General features: G+C 45.5%; 1 protein-coding gene across 6 annotated transcripts in view; it reads right to left on the bottom strand.

Moving 5' to 3' along the window:
- Window positions 1-20,609, bottom strand: part of fgfr3 (fibroblast growth factor receptor 3) — a 73,101-nt gene extending 52,492 nt beyond the window's left edge. For all 6 annotated transcript variants that reach the window (XM_084380838.1, XM_084380837.1, XM_084380839.1 and 3 more), the window contains exons 1-2: window positions 20,159-20,609; window positions 15,633-15,858 (exon numbers count right to left, since the gene is read on the bottom strand). In XM_084380838.1, coding sequence (XP_084236964.1) covers window positions 15,633-15,780 — 148 coding nt within the window. In that variant the 5' untranslated portion in view covers window positions 15,781-15,858; window positions 20,159-20,609. The remainder of the gene's footprint in view (window positions 1-15,632; window positions 15,859-20,158) is intronic.
- Window positions 20,610-21,461: the final 852 nt, after the last annotated feature.

Here is a 21,461-nt window from a genome sequence, read left to right as displayed (position 1 = left end):
CTAAACTTCCCACAGGCTCTCCAGACTGATTTACGACGCTGTTTCACAATGACGTCTTCTTCTCTTTTTTCGGCCGGGGCTGCTTTGCATAAAGACATTTCCCCGCAGGTTCGAACAGGCCGGCAGAGAAGAAGGATCATAAACAGTAAGAAAGATTACAAGACTCTCTTTCTTCAGGGGAGCTTAACCGGTACTTTTACTGAGTCTGGTAGAAACAGCAGCGACACATACCTTTTTAAAACCATATCTGCACTTAAACTTGCTTTTGAAAGTGATGGATTCCAGATGGAGACAGGCAGACATTCATCTTTATCAAGCTTCCCTTTTGTCCTCCTCCCTCCTCGCTGACGCTGAGCTAATAATACAACAGGACCATGTTTCCAACATGTGCTGCTGCCTCACCAGCGGCAATCAATCCGCCGATAAATGGCCTTTTTTATTGCAGGTAATTAGCTGTTTGCTTCCACTACTGAAACCGACTGGACTCTTTCAGAGCAAATACGTTCCACATTTCTGTGATCACTTACAGTACGTCTGCACACATGTTGGGTTTAAGTTCATCTGTGTGTATTTCTGCAGTGAAAAGCATGCTGACCTTAGAGATTAGTCCAGTTTATCACAGCCTATTTTCTCCGTTATGGCCATGATTGCTAATTGCAATTAGTCGGCTAATTGCTGAGATCTGGAAGCACGGCGACGGCGCAACTACAAAACCGACGTGGTGCAACAAGTACGAGCGGTGAGACAATCCCGACTGGGTTTAAAAATGAGGTTTCGCAACTTTTGCAGAGCAACAAGTGCCAATAACAGAATGACGGTTGATTTTAAAATGAAGCCTATTGGTAGCATGAATAGTTCTCTAGCTACGTAGCAGCATTTCCTAAACCAAAATGGAAAAAGCCCCAAAAAATAAATAAATAAAAGCTAAGTTGCATTAATAAGAGATGATATCTGAAGGCTGGTTCAGAGCGTGATGTCCTCCACAGCAGCCCGTCTGCTCGCTGCGTCCCGCCAACAGACTCTTTTTTACTTCTGCTTCCTATGCTAGAAAAACCGGACCGGCTGCCAACCGTTTGGCACACTCAACACCCCCTCAGACAAGCCAGCATCACATGACCTTCAAACAGGATCTACCAGCACCAGCACCACCTCCACCACATCACCCAACTCCCCTCCTCTCTCCATAAAGAGCACATTTCTCTTCCTCCATTTCACAGCTATGTCACTTGTAAATCCTGCTCGTCCGGGGAAAAAAAAGCTCCCTCTTCTTTTTCAAACCCCCCCTTTCGTTTTTTTTCTTCTTTTTTTCACCCCCTAATCTCTGTTTAATATGGTTTGGCCGGATGTAAATACCTTCGGACAATGCCCTTAATCTGGGCCAGCCTGACAACCTCACACCGTTGCGGAGAAGCCTGCCAGGAGGAGATGGAGAGAAAAGAGGGATGGCTCGGCGGAGATCAAGGTGGAGAGGAGAAAAGAGGGGAGAGGGCGGGAGTGGAGGGGAGGGTTTCCCCCAGCTTGTTGCCTCTATTCTTCTCCGAGCTGAGCCGCGCTTTATCAAAAGAGCCTCTAAAATCAAGTTAAGGATAGACGTTGCCTCTAAACATCCCGCCCCGGCCTGTGCCAGCCTCACCCTCCCCTCCTCTGCCTCCTCCTCCTCCTCATCCCCCCTCGGTGCATCGCCCTCCGCTCGGCTGCGCTAATGAGCATCGGAAGCTACTGTACGTCCAGAGCATCTTGGCAGCGTCCAATCGTCTTTGCTCCTTTTCACACCCAGCATCATCACCCCCACCCGCCCCATCCCCCCCCACCTGCCCTCCATCCCTCCAGCCTCAGAATAGAGGCCTGGGTTTGGTCCATGGTAATTGTCATTCCAAAGACGAACTGGCCTAGTTTCAATTCAACAGACAAGTGTAAGAAGCTCGGCCCCACAAAAGCCAGGATGTCTGCGAAGTGTGTGTGGGGCTACTATACAACATAATTACACTTCCCTCACAAACATGGAGGAACCAATCCGATTACAAGGCGGCTTTTCGGATCTGCAGAATCCGAACGTCAAAGCTTCTTTTGACTTAATTTTGCCCCGAACAAAAGACAGCAGAGGAGATATTTTAGGAGTCAGCTGTGCAGCGTATTGATTCAAGGCCGCATGGCTTCACACGCAGACTGATGCTCGGTCAGCACTACTGTATCCTGAGAGCCCTGCTGAATCAGGGAGGTGATCAGAAAAAGACAAAAAGAAAAGCACAAACGGGGGCAGGAGAGGAAGAAAGTTTGTCCTAGATGTGAAGAAGTACAGAACCAAAGAACAAAACGAGGCGACTGACTTCCTAAACGGGTGTTTTCTGATGGATTGATCTATGATGGTGTGGCAGCAGCAGGTTCAGGTGAAAAAAGAGAGGTAGAGGTATAAATTTAGTACCTCAGATTGATTGATTTTCATGTTTTTGGTCCTCTGTAGGCTGAGATTTTACATATATTGTTATATATAGTTAATTTCCTATAAATCCGATTAGGGAACAAAATGGGAATGTGTGTTTTTGGCTAATCTGCTAAACGATGGCATAATAAAACCAGAACAATAAAGAACATTTACACAAATTCATAGTTAAACATCTGAATATTTTTAGGGGAACAACCAGGATATAAATGATCGAGTGTTTCTAAAAGTTCAAAGTCTGAATGACAAGAAACAGCTGATGGGAACCATCCCTGAACGCAGCATGCTGGAGACGCCTGATTGAAACGTTAAACTTTGACCTCTGCTGACCCCGACCCCTGCCCCGACCTCTCAGCGTGGCAAGTGTACCCCCACCCACACACACTGACACACACAGTGACACACAACTTTTGATACTCTCCAGCTGGGATGACTTGCCCCCACAAAAAAACGTGGTGAGATGGTGAAAGTGACAAAGACATCAGTGTCATGGAGTGTATCGATGTAAAGGCACGCTGGTCTCTTTCAGGCTTGAACACACACAAACACCTACACACACTTATATACAAAAAAAGACTAAAGCTGGGCCGGCTCTGCAAACCTAGAGAGCAGTGTTGTTCATTCATTTGTTAAATAATCAGTCCAGCAACACAAAGGAAAAGCTTTTCTGCAGGTTTTCCCAAACTTCCAGCATGAATTTACAAACTGTTTGATCCGATGAGGGTCTGACGGTGGAGGGGGGGGGTTGTGTGTGCGTCCAGGTTGGGATCAGCAGGACATAAAAGCGTTTACTGCTCTGTTTACGATGCTGTTTATTAGTGCGGTGGGACCGCGTGGGTCCGTCTCTCTCCGCCCGGTTGTTTCCTCTCTACGTGAAACCTGCTGTTGGTCTCGAGCTGCCATGTGCTTCTGATCACCGGCAGCACCCTCAAACACTTCCTGAGCTGCTTCCTGTCGCGTAGCGGCCCTACCGGCTACTGAACAACCAACCACCGCACTCATTTTCTTTCATGGACTCTGTCTTGAAGAAGAGAGAGCAGAAATGATATTGTTGTCAGCAGTAATAGACTCCCCTGGGTCTGAACACAGCGAACGCACGACTGGTGTGTTAAGTGTGTTTGCTTACGAGAGCAGGACGCGAGCAGGAAAGCCTCTAATCCCATCATCCCTCCCTCCTCCTGCTTTCCCTCCAGGATCTGCCTTCGCTTACAGCACAAACAGGCCACAGACAGGAGCCTCTGTCGGGGGAGAAAGGAGGAACAACTGGAGCACAGTTGTCCGGAGACATCTATAGCAGACATCTACACTAACACGGCCTGAGCGCTGCAGCGTCGACCAGAGAAGAAGAAGCAGAGTCAACGTGAAATAACTCCAATTAACTTCAAATTTCATATTCCACCGTCAGTGGCTAAAGACATTTGCAATGCTAATGTATCTCAGGAGACAGCGTTAGCATTGCTAACTAGTTAGCCGTGCCCCGCAGGTACCCGGACAGCCCGACGTATCCATGGTAACCACTTCAGTAACCAGGGTGACTGCGCCTACAGTCCCGCTCTGCCATTCATTACAGAGTCAATGGAGTTTCCCTAAAGCAGCACAATGCAACGGTATAGAGCCTCGCACATGAAAATGTCCAATCGCTCTGTTATTCAGCCGGCGCCAACGTGCCACTGAGCAAAACGCTCGTACTTGACTCCCAACTGCTGCGGAGAAAGCAGCTCGCTGGCTGACGGTTCGAATCCAATTATCAATCGATCGCCTGATCAAAATAGATGTTTTTAATGTTTTTTTATGGTTTTTTGGTTTATGGAGCTGCTGCAACTCACCTGAGGACACTTCAGTTATATGCAGTGATGAAATCACTAAATTTACTCAAGTACTGTACTGATGTAAACCTCTGAGGTTACAAGAGTATTTCCATTTTCTGCTACTGTATACTTCTACTCCACCACACTTTGCAGATTAAATTGCAATAAGCACATTTTAAATGTATTTTATCGGTAATCAGATTAAAAATAACACTGATTTTGGATCATTTCTATTCCTGGATTGATCCTTCGGTCAATAAAATGGCGGAAATTTGTGAAAAATCACGGCTTGTTTTGTCAAACAACAACCGCAAACTCAAAAGTATTTAATTTACAATTATATAAATGAGAGAAAATCAGTAAACGCTCACATTTAACAAGGAATCACAGATATTTTAACATTTCTGGTCATTGTATAACTGATACTGTTCTTATATTGTATAAATGCTCCATACAAATGAGCAGCGAGCCCTGCAAACATCTCAGCCAACAAAAACTCTATTTTTTCCAGCTCTTAGCTCTTGTTGTGTTACATCTTCATCATATGTCTGGTTTGATTTCTGTCAGTTAGAGGCCGGCGCATCAGCAGGGTGAAGCTACTGAAAGAGGAGTTCAACCATTTCATCAGTGTCACTGCAGCTTCTTCTCGTCAGTAATGGAGCTCGATGAGAGGTTAACAGACGACCATGACCCCTTTAGGAAGTCTACTACGGAGTGATGCTTTGAAAAGGAAAGTAAAGCTCTTTCCTGGATGAGCTGAGAGCATTACGAGGTTAAAAGTAATCAAATGTTTTCCGATTCTGACGTTCGCAGTGATTCACAGAAGATACATCGCCGCGCGCTGAGCCAGCGACGAGGAGAAAGTTGTCACACGAGGAAAAAATGCAGCAAATTACCAGATAGACCGCACTAAAAATAACATTTCATGTGAATTGTGAAAAAAAAGAAAAAGAAAATCAGTCCTGGGTTGTTCTCAAGAACCAAACCTCGACTCGGCTCGACTGTCACTGCACAACACCGAGGTCTCTCGCTCGCTCTTTCTCTTCTTTCCAGGGGGGAGAGAGGGAGAGAGAGGGAACTTCCATTACGCTCTGCAGACGGTACAAGGGTTTATTATTTTAGCTCTCCTGGCAAAATAACACGAAGGGGAGCGAGGAGGTGAGGAGAGGGGGGAGACGTGGGAGGGATGGAAGCCGAGTTTTGGTTTCAATATTGGATGTGTCAGCTGCCCTGGATGTGGGGGGGCTTTAAACAGAAGCGCATGTTGAGGTGAGGGTGCAAGTGGAGAGACCCTCTTTTTAACGAAGGAGGTTAGTGCAGACGATGGATCAACCGGCTGAGGGAGGAGGAAGGGAGTTATTCTACAGACGCTCTGGCAATACCGTGCTTAATTATGGTCAAGCTAATAAAGCTCATTTGAATTTGTCCTGGCAGACACAAAGAAGACGAGGAGGGACGGACGGACGGATGGATGGATGGATGAGGTGGAGGAAGAGTCGGAGCGAGCAGATGTGCGACCACAAGGGAGGCAGGAGGAGGAAGACAGAGGGAGGAAGAAGATGAAAGAGACACACTCACGAGCAAAGGAGGGAAACACACACTCCCACACACTCCCTGCCTCTCTCTCTCCCCCACACACACACACATCGAACGCTGCCTGTTGGCTCCCTGTTTCCATTCACAGAAATGTAAATGGGGTGCAGCAGAGCCAGGCAGGACAGCCCTGCTTCTGGTTAGTGGTCAGAGAGGGAGAGAGAGTGTCAGAGATTAGTTTAAATATTAAATATTTAATGTCCGACATGTGATTTTAATACAGTTTACTAAAGAAGGGTAGAAGGAGCTGGCCAGGAGATGAAGGAAAGGCATGTTAGGATGAAGAGAAATAAAGGAAGACAGAATAAGTGTGTATGCTCGTAAATGTGAGGAGGTATGCATGTGCATGAGCGTGAAAGATAATTGATAATTACAGGAAATTTGATAATATTAATTGGACCGTTCATGCAAAGAATGTAGCTGCACAATAAGTGGGAATTCAGAGTGAAGATTGCATTAGTGGAGGGTCCATGAAGTCCGGCTTCATGAACAGATCCATGAGTTTAAAAGCTAATAAAAATGCCTAAACACTGCGCAGAGGGATCGAGACAGAGCGCTGCGTTGTTTGTTGGTTTGTAAGCAGGATTACACAAAAATCAATGAACTGATTTCCACGACACTTGGATGGAGGATGGGTCTCGGCCCAGAATAGACCCCATTAACTTTTGGTGCAGATCGGGAAAAAGGGAATCTTTGCTCACTTTCTTTCACATTGGGAGCGTTTTTCAACATTTTTGTTAATTTCTCAGGGAGTAACGACGGATCTTTATGCGTATTTAGGTAGCTGGCATCTATAAGTGAGTACAACTTGATATGGATCTCATTATTCTGAATTTTGACACTAAGACTTCCACATTTTTACTGCAAACGTATCTTGTTTTCGTAACCACATCGGTCGATTCCTCGCTTGTGACACTGTGAGACAGCATTTCACAACTCTAGAAAGTTCTCACATCGATCATTTTTTACTTTTGTCTCACTAATCGGCAGGTAAACAGTTGAAATCAGCCATCACAGCACTTTGCCAGATGGCGCTGCCTTGCATTGAGGTGAAAGTTGACTTTTATTATTACTGCCAGACAACCCTGTGTTTTATTACTGGAGCCCTCTGTGTTCACACCCTCTCTGCATCAAGGCTCTGTGGTCTCATTTAAATAAACCGGGCTGTGTGTTTTTTTGTTTTTTTCATGCGGTGTGAAAGTGTTCGTCTGAGGAGAAAAAACAGGAAAACAGTAGAGAAAACACACGAGCGACATCGAATACGGACTGTTTGTGTGCCTGTGAGGAGACAGTTGGGGTGTAGAGGGGCTGAGTGATGGGTGGGACACATCAAGCCTGGATCGTCTCTCTCTCTCTCTCTGCCTTTGTGTGTGTGCATGTGAGTGTGTGTGTGTGTTGGACTCCTTACAGCTCGGCAACACAACCTGCCATCTGTTTGCCTCTGCCAGCAACAAAATACACTCGTCCAATGGGGTTGGCTCAAGACACACACACACACACACACACACACACACACACTCATGCAGACATGTTTACACATGCATGAGGACAAGTGAACATTGGCTCTGTTTTCGCAATCACCATCCATCACAATGATTCAGTTAAAATTATGCAATTATACCAATGGAGGCCATAAATCCAGGTGTCAGCCGGAGAGAGAGAGGAAAGAGAGAGAGAGAGAGACATTGGGAAATAATGAGAAAGAGGCACAGAGAGAGAGAGTGACGGATGAAGGGAGACATGTAACTTTCAATAAAACACCATCAACCAGTCACTTCACAGCACAATAATATTTTGTCAGATTGACTGCAGCTCCAGCTGACTAACCCTCTCCCCCTCCCCTTCCTGCGCGCCCTCCAAAAACAGTCCCTCCTGATACGACACAACGAGCCTCTTTGTTCCCCTCCATGTCTAGCTTATCTGTTAAGTATCTCAACAATTTCCTTAAGGGGAGCTTTGTAATTAAAAACCTGCCGTATGTCAACGCCGCTGTCAGCCGGCGGGATAAGAACCGCCCTGAACCGCAGCCAGAGGTACAGCAGAGGACGTGTACAGGTGTGTGTATACGTGCCGCCAAAGACATCACGGGCGGCTCAAAGGGGGCTCTGAAGATACATTAAGATTTGAAAAAGAGATAAAGTATAAATAGTTAGATATCTGTAAAGATATCAGGCTTAAAATAAGTATGTGTGACTGTCACATGATGTCAGAGAAAGACTTTAAAGAAATTCCCAGTGCGGAGAAGGTGGCCGAGGTTAGACGTGAGCAGAACTCACAGACAGGTCTGTATCTTCATCCATAATTCATCGAGTGACATGCAGGGAGGGTTTCAAAGGGCATTAATGAGGTGTATTAATACATACATAGCTGTGGCCTGCAGACAAGGTTCGTACGAAGGCCGCCGGCTGACAATGACCTACTGATCTACAGCTGTCTGCTAATTTTTTCCATACACGCTAAAGGCTCGCCCTGCTGTACGTTTAACCTAAACCTGTGAACGTCTGAGGACTTCTGGGAGGATTTTTTTACACTCTGTGACTACTGAGGAGGAGGATGACAGAGAATATATCAAACTTTCTCAAACTACTTTCAGATTCAATCAATAAATGAAGCCATGAATACCCGAGAGGTCTCACAAATACAGCACCTGGGTTGCAGCAGCAGCACCTGACTGCTGCTGAAGCTGCTACGATCCTTAAGTGTGGTAACGCTTCATATCAAGGTTAATTCCTTAATAAGTTGCTTATTCACATTATAAAGACTACATACATTTTTGTTAAGATAAATATCACCTAATTTTGCAGTTCCCATTAGCTTTATGGAGCATTTTAGCATCTTTCTGCTCATGGATTTGGTTTAACGACCTGCAACTTCCCTGTTTGCTTCACTCAACACACTTTTATCTCAAGCTCTAGGCAGATAAGCAAAGTTAGCAACCAGCTAGCACTACAGAGCATTAACAGCTAAAGAGACATATTGTCCTCAGGAGTCGGTGGAGAAGAAAACTGAGCAAAAAGCAGAGATTTTATTGGACTACAAGTTTTCCACATCAACTACAATCTGCACAAAAATCCGTATATGGTACTGAAAGAAAGTTACATGTTCTCAAATGTTATTTTTTTCTAAATACAAGCAGTTTTGCAAATACTGTGACGAAATGAAATAGTTTAAAATGAATGACATTACAAATCTAACCTGACATTTAATCCCAGTTTTTGGTTCTTTCGGTTCAGGTTGTAATAATCAGTCCGACAGACATATTGAATTTTAGTCCGTCCCAAGAAAGAATTGAGGTTTAATTCTCAGCCGTGGTTCCTGAAAGACGAGACACATTTTGTTTCACAATTGAGTCTGATTAAAGCCGACCATTTTCACTTCAGTCTGCGCTCTGATATGAAAACCTTTTAATAATATTTGGCTTTTTGAACTCGCGCTCGGCTGCGTGTTATCCTTGGAAAAGTACTGCGTCTAGGCAGCAACACTCCGCTTAATGAAAATCTGCCTAATGCATAATGTTTCTTAGAAAGGTGAGACAACACGACGTAGAATTTCCTCACAGATTTCTGAATGTGCATAATTTACTTCACATTATTTTGTTGTGAATCCGGTGGGATCGTCTTACAGGAGTCCAGGAGGAGCGTCCCACTCTGATCCTTTGCTAAACGGGACTCTGAGCTGTGTTCAGTGTTTAATTCCCGTCCAACTAAGTGTCTAAAGTGTCTGCTGGATTAAGTGCCTGATGGACTGAGGATAGAACAGCCATTGTTAAAACGAATCGTCATTCTCCAAAGCTCGCACTATTTTGGCCCGCGCGCTTCCCAAACTTGCCAAAAAGATTTCCTGATAACGTTTCCAGGGAAATGAACGTTCGCACAGAGACTCAGGGAGCTGAAAGTGTTGCTGTGGAAAAAAAAAAACAGCTCGGAGTGACTTTTCTGCAATAAACGGCCCAATTTTCAGGGTGTCGTGTAAAAAGCCCACACACGGAGCACTGCTCATTTACATAATAGGATGATTTAAGGGTAGTGATGTTGGAGTGCCCCGCACAAAATTACACCACCATCATACTCGAGAAAATAACCTTTCTGTAAATGCACGCTGGAGAGGCGCAGCTGCGGTATCGCTTCAGGAGTGAAAACACACTGAACTTTAGGAGAGCAGAACTGTGTGCAGGTGGGAAAGTGCCCACTGGTGTTTATGACCAACATACTGTTCTTTATCTCCTGACGTTAATGCTCGCAAAGGCGTAGAAGTGGTTTGAGCGACCTACACTGTCTTTGTCATATCGCAGTCTCGGGCTTCATCCGTACTATTTTGTTTTACAACACTTTCAGCGTCCACACGTCTCTAGTCTGCCGACGCAGACTCAATCCATCCTGCAGCTCAGGTGATGCCGTCTGCTTCCCTTAAAGGAGCAATAAGCGACTATTGCATTCCTCTCTGCTCGTTGCATAACTGAATTAAGACGAGGAACACGGTGCAGTTTTGTTCCGTCTCAGCATCCATCTGGTTACAAAACTCTTGATCTGATTTGGCTGCACACAGAAACTCCTGCTTTCCAAAAAAGTGTCCGGGGTATCATCGGACAGATGTTGAGCGTTCTCAACTAAAACACAAATTGAGGGAGATATGAGCTGAAATAGGTCCTTAAATTAGTTTCCACACTTGTGCAAAGAAACTAGTTTGCTAGGAACTTGACAGTCGAGTTTCAGCTGACGTGGTCGGCCGTGGCTGACTATGAGGGCACTTGGATGGACTCGACAGACACTTGCGTCGACTAGAAGGCCCGAAGTGCACTTGGAGGGGACTCGTGTTGACCGGATTCAAAATGAATTCAAAGTGTTTCCATTCGAAGGAATGAGGCCGTCTTCTATACTCTGAAATCTTTTCTTGAGCCCACAGATGGCTGTAAAACGCAGCGTGTTTTCACTGAAGTTTTGAACTGAAGCTGCAGGCTGAACACACTATATTCTGGACTACAGTGTACACACACACACACACACACACACACACACACACACACACACACACACTGCCTTTAGGACAGCGCTGCCACTATCAAAGACTTCCAGAGCACAGGAGAGGTTTTCAAAAAGACAAGTGTGAGTGCTGGGGGAAGACAGAGAGGAGAGAGCGGTGGTGGAGACAGATGAAATATGGCAGAAGAAGAAGAAACAAGGAGGGAGAGAGTGAAGTGACACTGTGTGTGTGTTTGTGTGTGTGTGTTTGTGTGTGTGTGAATTGTCGAGCCTCGGCGTAAATCAGCGCATGGCGTGGTTTTAACGAGTCTGCTAACGACCCAAACAACCCCTGCTGACATTTACAGTCCTTGCCAGGGGGGGAGGCAGGGGGGTCAGAGACCTCACACACCACCCCTACAACCCACACACACACACACACACACACACACACACTCAAACACACACACAAACAGTGACACACACACACACACACACACACACACACAAACAGTGACACACACACTGTCGTTTTCTGTCTCTAAAAACAACAGACAGATTTTCTTTCTTCTCTGGTTGAAGGACACACTGACCACACACCCACACTGTCTCTCTCTCTCTCTCTCTCACACACACACACACACATACACATACATACACACACATACATACACACACTCTCTCTCTCTCTCTCTCACACACACACACACACATTCCCAGCTATCCTTTAATTTTAATGTTTCTGTCTTTTCATCTTCTTTTACTGCCTCCCTTTCATAATCCGCCTCTGCTCGTACAGACATAACATTCACTTAACTGCAGACTCCACGTAGGCTTGCTCTGTCACACACACACACACACACACACACACACACACACACACACACACACACACACACACACACAGTCGCACACACACAGACACACACTCTCTCAGAAGCAATGGCAAAACTGAATGTGTTGAGTTTATGTGTCTGCCTGTTTCACAGAAAACGTCAGAGCAGAGGAGCCACATATTTTAACTGAGCTCCACGGGGGCACCGGCGGGGAGTGTGTGTGGTCAGTAAATACAGAGGGGAGAAGAATAACACACACACACACACACACACACACACACACACACACACACACACGCACGCACACGCACAGCCTCTGCTCTTTGTCATCAGTCTCTCACGTCGTGTCAACTTGGAAACATTTGGAAATGCCACCAGGCTTTGGAGAAATAAACAACGCGGCGCTCTAAGACAACATTACACTGGATTTAATGGAAACAAGGATTTACACCTCACACACACACATTCACACACCAACACACACTCAGAATAGGGTGTCTCCTTATGTGACACATGCATAAATAAAGACCAGGGCGGTAAACGTCTTTTCTGATTAATAAATGTGGTTTTTCTTTGATAGAAAGCTCATTTTTCTTCCTGAAAACAAACCTACGCAGGCCTACGTGGTCACATTCATATTTTAAATCCGTGACAGCTCCACGAAAACAAGTAAACAAGTTTGAAATATTAACAAGGCGTTCCAAATTGCAGCACAATTACTGTAATTTATATTTATGGGCGTGCTGTAAACTTTCAAGGGCATATTTGTCCTCAGCGCCGGCTCATCCCTGACCCTCACACATTAATCCACACACACAATCACACAGAAAACACAAACCTATGTCACAACTTTGCAGCCCAGCGCTGCGGCGGAGGCGGCTGAGGGGAAATCGTGCCATCTGCCAGTAAACGACAGTCATTTTATCCCTACTGCTCGTCCATCTGTGGATGTGGGGAACGGAGCTGGAGGCCAGCGGGCCGCGGGGGAGACGGGACCGGAGATGCCTACCAGGCGCAAAGGCCGCCGCATGTGAGCTACGTCACCTCCTTCATGTATAGAAACAATGCAACAGGAGACTGTGGATCGTGGAGGTTTAAGCTTAAGAAGATAATTAACTGCCAAGGATCTTTTTTTCTGTTTTATCAGGAAAAAATCATGGAAACTTTTAGCTGGAGGGCAATCGATCTTGGATATTTATTAATGTGAAATCCTACAAGTGGCCTCAACACAAGAAAATCCTGAAAACTGAAGACATAAAAGCTTTTACTAGCTCCAATTGTTGTCATTTTCGTCTCATTTTGAGTATTTTTGCATCGTTAAGGGCAACAGGTAATGTGTTTATTTGACTTTTACCTCTTCGCTCTCTCCGGCTGCAACTACACTTATGTCATTGTCGATTAATCTGTCAATTATTTTCTTATTTTGTTCATAAAATGTGACAAAATGGTGAAAAATGTCGACCAGATGACGTCTTCAAATGTCCACAACACAAAGATATTCACTTTACTGTCACAGAGGAGGAAAGAAACCAGGAAATATTCACATTTAAGAAGAAATCAGAGAATTTTTCACTCAAACCGAGAAATGCTCTCCTTGGGCATAAGAAACATCTTTTTCAATAGAGTAAAGTGAAGCATACCAAGGACAAAAACCTTCGAAATGCAGGGTTAGGAACCTCTATCACATAAAAGGTGGACGACACAGACGATAAAGGACAATAAATGAGTCTAAACTGCTTTTGAAATAAGTTTTTCAGCATCAAACTGAGCAGAAACAACCTTCACCTCACCAGGAAACGTCTCCGACAGAGTTGCACGTTCTCACCTGGCCCGTCATCCACTTCACATCAGATGAATCATCACACCTGAACATGACAAACATTAGCAACTTGAAACACTATCCTCCTCAGGAGCTACGTGCCCCGGCTGTATCTGGCCGTTGTGTTTTCGCGGCGTGCAGGTTACGATGGAGATCACAGCCTGAACACCCGCCGCCCGGAGGGGGCTTAAAAAAAAAAAAACACACTCTGCCTTTTTGGATGATGCCAAGCCTGATCGTCTGTGATGGCTTCCAGCAGGGAAGGCAATCAGGCGGACAGAATCATAACACGTTCATTGTAACGTTGGTGTTTTACATGAGGGAGGGCAGAGGAGAGGGGTCTCTGCAGGGGAATCCACACCACAGGTAGAGGAGCTGTCGGACCAGAGCTGTTTTTAAATCTTTTGGGGAAAGTTCATGTCATCACTTCTGAACGTTTTCCCTCCACCGCTGAGCTAATCACACTTTTTTTTACATAGTTGAGCTGAAATTCTTTCAATGCAGAGGCCTAAAGCTGAAACATACAAGCTCTACTTCAGGTACATCAGTAAAACACTGTCTCCACGTCTCAATCCTCCGGTCTAACCTCAGCTGTTTGGGAGATATTAACTACGCACACGCACGAGTTCACTGTACTGTCCATGCTCTTGCAAACGCGCATGCAGGATATCTCGACTTGCATAAGACGCTGGATCGTCTCCAGACAGCACCCTCGTCTTTCTCAATCCACTGTAGCATGTAAAGTGTGTCAAAGACTCGTTTCTAAAAAAACTCTCACATGAAAAGAAAAAAAAAAAGGGCAGGGAGGGGGAGACAGGAGGAAAAAAACAACACTTGGCTCACGCCTCAGAAAAAGATTACTCTGCTGTGTTAGTTTTCTTTTTTGCGCAATATGGAGAGATTAAAGCAAACACAGTCGCCGTTTACTTTGGATTGATCTTTGGGTATTTCTCTGCCTCCAGAACAAAGAGGGAACAAAATCGCGCTAAGCTCAGCGGACCAAGAAGAGTCCAATTAAATCCTCCTCGTAAAAAAAAAAAAAAAAAAAAAAAAAAGTCTCCGCCACATTCATATAAACAATAAATGTTCCTTTTGAAAGGCCTCTATTTGAAGTGATGAACACACAGAAACGCTGAATATGCTTCTAAGCAGATGTCATGTTAGCGTGGAGAACGAAGCGAGAGACAATTGAAACATAAACACCGTCTGTCTTGCAGCCTTTCAGCCTTCTTTTTATCCCGGTTTATCCTCCGAGCTGTGTTTCTGTTGTTGTGCAGCGAGAAAAGTGTCGCTTTTTTCCTTTTCTCACCTCACGTGTGATCAAAGAAACGCCACTTCTGACCAAAACCAGAAGATATTCATCCACAGTGATATAAAACCGACAAAAACAACAACTCTAACTCAACATTTGTGCTCGATTGATGACAAATGACTAATGTTTTCACCACTAACAACAACAACCGACCAGAACATGCTGTCACTAAAAAAATATGCAACTCTGTAATCCTTCAAGTTTCTTTGTTTTATTCTTATCCCATAATAGCCATGCCAAACCAATTATGTGTATTTTTGCTTGATAAATGACACATGATTGACTGAAACTCGTGTTTTCACCGCCGACAACACCCTGCAAGAACATTCGGCCAATAAAAAAATTTGCAACTCTGTGAAACTTCAAGTTTCTTTGGTTGTTATTTTTCTTATCCTCGTAGTATAACAGCCACGATGCCTTCAAGAACACTTCTGACCTTTCAGAAGCAGCAACTAATCAATATTTGCCATTTTTGCTTGTTGAATGATAAATAATGATGCTTTCACCACGAGCAACAACCAACAACAACACTGTGCAACCTGCAAGTTTCTTTGTACGTGTTATTCTTATCCCATAACAGCCATGATGCCTTCATGGACACTTTCTACTCAGAAAAAGCAGCAAATCCAGTCCATATTTGGCATTTATGCTTGATAAATGACTAAAAATGTACGTCTTCCCCACTGACAACAACCTACACGAACATGTGGTCAATAAAACATTATGCAATCCTTTAGGTTTGTTTGTGTGTTTTATTCTTATCCGGAGTTTTCTCATGACTTCATCAGATTTCCCTGCAGACTGTTGGCCGTGTTGTGTCAGCAGTGGAGTCAGCAGCATGTACAAGCTTTAGTCATGTGTCCTACCTGTGGGCTGAGCGGTGGGCAGCCTGGCCGGAGCGACGCAGAGAGGCAGGAGGAAGGAAAGCCAGAGTGAGCACCACAGAGCCGTCATTCCTCTGGACGACGAGGTGAGACGCAGAGCAGCGAGGCCCGACTCCGACTCACGCGACATCCTCCGTTCGCATGCTGTCCAGCAGAAGGGCGGCCTCTGACGCCGCGAGAAAGTATCCAACAACTCCCCGACACTGACCTGAAAACAACAACAACAACAGCAGCACACGTGAGGACAACGGCAGACGCAGAACAACAATCAGGATAACAATCGACACACTCTGGGATATGAAAAATAAGTAGACAGGAGCGCCCTGGGGTCGGCACGCCGGCTCCCATATTCTGAACTGACATTCCGCACAGATTTCAAGGATTAGGGTGGAAATCCATCTTCGCAGTTTTTCTCAGAAACTTTCTCAAGAGCACCTGATGGCTAAGATGGGTGGATAGGAGCTCAAATATTGGTACAGCTGAGGAAACCTTTAGCAGCCCAGAATCTGAGTTCATTAACTAATCAATTAACTTTCCTGCAGCAGGATTAGTCAAAGAGGTGACCTGAGCAGCCCGTCATTCCTTCCACGAGACTCTTTTTCTGCTCGAGAAACTCTTCTGCATGCTTTAGCAACCGATTGACACGGATTCACTCGTCTTCCCGCAGGATGAGGAATGCCGACGTCTACAGTATCAGTTGCCCGACGTGCCCGACGGCTCGCAGGAGGAGTAGACTGAGGAGGAGGAGGAGGAGGAGGAGGGAGCGTGACGGCTACGGCGAGCGACGGCGGAGTGCTCTGCTCTCTGTTTGCTTAAGCAGGGAGAAGCTGGAATGCGGCGAGGTTTCGCGGAGAAAGCTCAGAGAGAGGTGCCCAGAAAAGCAAAGCACAGAGCCCCCCACACACACACACACACACACACACACACACACACACACACACACACACACACACACACGACTGTTAGTTTAAACTGTCCAGCTTCAGAATAGCCTTGGCGGCGAGACGTCCACCCCGACAAAAAAACACACGCACAGGTTGGGTCGAACACACACTCAAACACCTCCGAGTGGGCTCACAGAGGTGTATTGTACACACACACACACACACACACACACTCAGGAGAAAGGTTGTGTTGTCTCAAGTCTTAACAGTACTGTTTTTCTTTCTCTCCTGAGGACCTGCGACCCACTCCTTGCTCAGCACAAGCTGCAGCCCCGGCTCTGTTTGCACATTATCGCTCCTCGGCACAGAAAACACCAACTGGAGGGGGAGACTTCACAAGACACACATGGATAGATAGACACACACACACACACACACTGACGGAGAGAGTCTAATCTAAACACTGCCACTGCACCTTTCATGCTTCACCATACTGCAGCCTTTTATGTTCTCTATACGCTCTCCTCCTCCTCCTCCTCCTCCTCCTCCTCCTCTCCAGGCCCATCCTCACCTCCTTACAACACCAGACGCCTACATGCTGCTGCGGTTTGTTTACACAGCACGATAAGGCCTTGCGGAGGTAGCTGATTGCAGGCCTCTCTCTCCGATTTGGGAACTTTTTGTTTTCTCTGGCACCGCAGACGAATGCGTTTTACGGGGCGCTTCACGATTCGGTTTGTGCAGATCTGTTTGGACATGTGATACGTGAGGAGAAACTTGGAAAACTGATACAGGTTACAGACTAATGTGGTGACAGGAGCGTACAACGCGAGTCCTTGAGTGTTGCAACAGCGTGAAACTAAATCAATTTAAATGCTGTGTAAGAGCAGAAGGTAATAAATGCCCCTCCTCGACAAAATACTAACCTTACATAATCTCTCTTTGTTTTAAACATTAAGTGATGAAACTTTTTACCCCAAAGTGGACACGCTGAAAATGAACTCCTCACAGCCGACTAGAAACACTTTGATTTCTTTTAACAACCCTGAGAAGCAAGAGAAGAAGAGAAAGGAGGATCCCGAAGAGTTCAAAGCCTCAAAAGTGTTTTCATGCTAATATTTTCTTTAAGCATGAAAGGGAAACACAAGCACGGGCGCTGAATAATACATGAACATTAATCATGCAGAACTATCTTCACATTGTAACAGCTCGGAGGCAGAAAAAACGCTTTAACCGGGGTTCAAATCCCTGTCATCCCCGCTCCGCTCAGCGAGGATCAATGTGAGGCGGTCACATGCTCATCACACCTCTCCCGGAGTGTCAGTAATCTTTAATAATTAAGCCGCAGAATCAACAGCCGGGCCGGATCGACTTTGTCATTTTGGGAAGAGGGGGATTAGAGGGGGGTTTTTTTGGGGGGGGGAGGAAGAGCACAAGTGCAAACAGCAGCCGGGCGGAGGGCAGACGGGTGATCTTCTCCTCGCCTTGTCTGTCTCCTCACTGGCCTTCATCACACCACAGCACCCCCTCTTCAAAGCCTCAGGTGAGAGGAGATATTGATCAGCTGGGCCGGAGAGAGTGAGAGAGCTCTGCTTTTTTAAAGCTGTCAGTGTGACTCCAGGTGTGAAGCGCTGCAGGCTGTGGACTCAGACACTCACACTGGAGGACCGTCATGCGTCCTACACCGTCTGCATGTGTACGAGAACACAAAACCTGTCCTCATGCATGACACAGAGGATACAAAAGGGCACTTTAGGTTGATAGACTGGAGAAAAATAGGTGGATTAAGTGCTTAAGACGCAGATAACTCTCTTTGAGGCAGACACCAGGGGAAATTAAAATGTTATAAAGCTTCAAGAGGTCGATATAAACTCTGTTTTAACTGCCTCAGACACATTATAAGCACTTACAGGGATGTTATAGTGAAGCTATGGGAAAAAGGGAACGGCATTAAATACTGTAGTGCCACTTTAAACACTCTTTTGATTGATACAGGCGCAGTGTGAGTTCTGAAGGAAAAACCGTGCTGTAAAGCTGTAAAATACCAAGAATACAGCAGAATGAAGTCAATATAAGAGTGGCAGAGGCCACACAAGGTCACTGCTGCAGCCCCTCAGGTTTTTTATTACAGGAATAAGTGAGTGAATTGGTGTTTGCGCGTGAAATAGACACGCTTTTCTTCTCAAATTAGACAAGTTGGAGCCAATTAATGCACCATTATACCCTGTCTGAAAGAGTAAGAGAGAAAAAGGCACCCCAAACTCCGCGCAGAGGGATGGTCTCAGGCCAATTTCAGTAATGAAAAGAGGCAATCAGCGTCTCATTTGGAAGCGAGTGTGCGCTCTGATTGAAAAACGCAGCAAACTGGTGATTTCTCGGGTCAATAGATACAATTAATTTGCAGCATTAGCCCGACTATTATCGCGCGCACTTGTTTTATGGGCTCCGAAATTTAATACTCAGACCCCCTCCTCCTCTCAGAGGATGCTATAATCGGGAATTTTCTCCGCTTATGACTTGACGCGGCGGTGGGGGAGTCAGAGCCGAGCTGAGTGGCCAAAAAAACTCACCATCTGAATCCCATTGAAGCGCGCGTGTTTGAAGAGGGGAATGACTGATCTGCTGCTGAGGGGAGAGAGAGCCGCACAGCTAGTTCATTCAAAGGAGGAGAGAGAGACGCAGAGAGAGAGAGAAAATCTGCTGCTTTCTGGAGAAACTTCAGAGATGATGAGAGGCATTAGGGAGCGCGGCGCTGTCAGAGAGGCTGATGCGTAATTCATATTTCTGCTCCTAAGCAGAGAAGACGTCACTGTTGCAGCGAGGAGAAAAGGCGTGTTCGGCCTAACGAGGATGGGATGGCGATGAAAGTCAATATATTACTTTCTGGTGGTGGAATTATGCACGGCAACGTTTGAGTGATGAAAAATGGAAACCAAACTCAGATTAGAAAGCCAGAGATAACCGTGCGTAATTTCATTATTCATGCTTTTTCTTAAAAATTCCACCACTGGGTTTCCACATATTTCGACTCATTCCAGGAATTTTCTGGAAGCCAAAGTGTCAATATTTTAAAACTGGACGTGGAAGATTCTTAAGCAAGTTGATTTCAAGTGAATCCAATCGCCAGCTCCAGTGACAAATGCCATTTTCAGACCCCGCAGCGTGCGTAATTTCATGCGCCACACGCATGAAACAGCCAGCATTAATAAGCCGAGAAACAGAAACCTCTGCGCGCTTTCTCCAAAATACGCGCAGGGAGAGTCCGAGCTTCTCCTCCGCTGACAACCGGCCGGGACGCGCCGATTGCGCACAGACCGATGAGCCGTTCCCCTCTGCGGCACCTGTGCGCTGGCACGGCCGTGGGGCTGGTCCTGCTCTTCCACGCGTCACACACACACACACACACACACACACACACACACACACACACACACTACACGCACACACTCTTAAGCGCAACACGGATACTTAACGCCGAGAGACAGGAGAGAGAGAGAGAGCTCAACCTGTCTGACTACAAGGAAGTGAAGCGATTTATCTCACAGCACAGAGGCTGCAGTTGTTCGTCACTAATAATAATAATAATAATAATAATAATAATAATAATAATAATAGGATACTTACCTAATATGAAAGTATCCCGTTTTGATAGTAAATATCAGCCTTTCAGATTTCTCCAAGCATTCAGAAGAAGCAAAAACAGCCGTAATTCTCCTTTAAACTTCCCAAAAACCCACAAAACTACGTTAGAATCCGTGCGTCCTCGAGCCTCTGCGAGCAGTTTGGCGACAGTGGAAAGAAAAAAAAAAGTCAGAAATCCCCCTCACGACTTGACAGCGAGAGTCCTCGATCTCGGGCAGCACGAAAACCCAACTTCACTGCCACTAAATCCTGTTCTCCGCTGCGCGCTGCTGCGGTCCAAAGTGTCCAAACCTCCAGAATCCGTTCATCCTGTCGCGGTGTGGAGGAGGATGAGGAGGAGGCTGGACTGGACGCTGGTGACTCCTCGGTCCACTCCTCTGGATGCCAGTCGGTGCGTTTCGTCGCCTCGGATCAACCAACTCGGACTGGTGGCTCTCCTCCGCCGGCTGCCTGTGAAGTACGAGCTGCACGCTGCTGGAGTCAAGACGGAGAGGCTGCGGGGGCAGGAGCACTTCCTGTTTGGACCTTCAGAATAAAATGTCAGGGGACGGAGCAGTGACGCAATGCTTTCACTGAAGGCTTGAATCAAATGTTGGATATATATATTTGTATACTCGTTGTTCGATGTCCTTCATGTAGCTTTATTTTCGCTTACATTTGTTTTGTGTGTTTGTAAACTGATCTATTTTTCAATAAAGTGTTTAAATAATCTAAATGGAGTGTGCAGTAAATATAATTAACAATTTACAGAAACTTAACATCTTGTAAAAGTGTTATTCTAAAATTTCAAGAGGTTTTGTTGTTTTTAAATAATAAAGAATGAACAATATCTGTATTCTGCATGTTATTAAGTTAAATAAAACACATTTGTAGTAATATATTCTTTATTTTGACATGATTGCACTTATTCTAAAACCTCTATTTCATTTTCTTCCGTGTTTTTGTAGCTTGTCAGAAGGTATTTTATTAAAAATGTTTCATTCTTGTTTTTAAAATCTGCTCAGAAATAATGATTTAAAAGCCACATAAGAAACATGACAGCAATGACACGAGTATGTTATAACATGGTCGGTTGTGCTGCAAGTAATTCAGCTGGATCTTAATGAAGCCATCAATCTGCCACGCATCGACCCAAAAATGCTTTTATTTTGAAGGCTGAGCAGTCACACGTGTTCCACTCTGTATGTGTGTGTGTGTGTGTTGCAGACTTGACGCGCCTCTCCTCTCTCTCCAGTACCACCTCGGTCCGGGATGCCTCCTGGCTGCTTTGCCTCCGCCGGGCTGC

This window comes from Pagrus pagrus, assembly GCF_965226575.1.
Source record: "Pagrus pagrus genome assembly, chromosome: 18".
In the NCBI taxonomy this organism is placed as follows: domain Eukaryota; kingdom Metazoa; phylum Chordata; class Actinopteri; order Spariformes; family Sparidae; genus Pagrus; species Pagrus pagrus.
The sequence above is the reverse complement of the archived record's forward strand: the minus strand, read 5'-3'. Positions and strand labels throughout refer to the sequence as shown.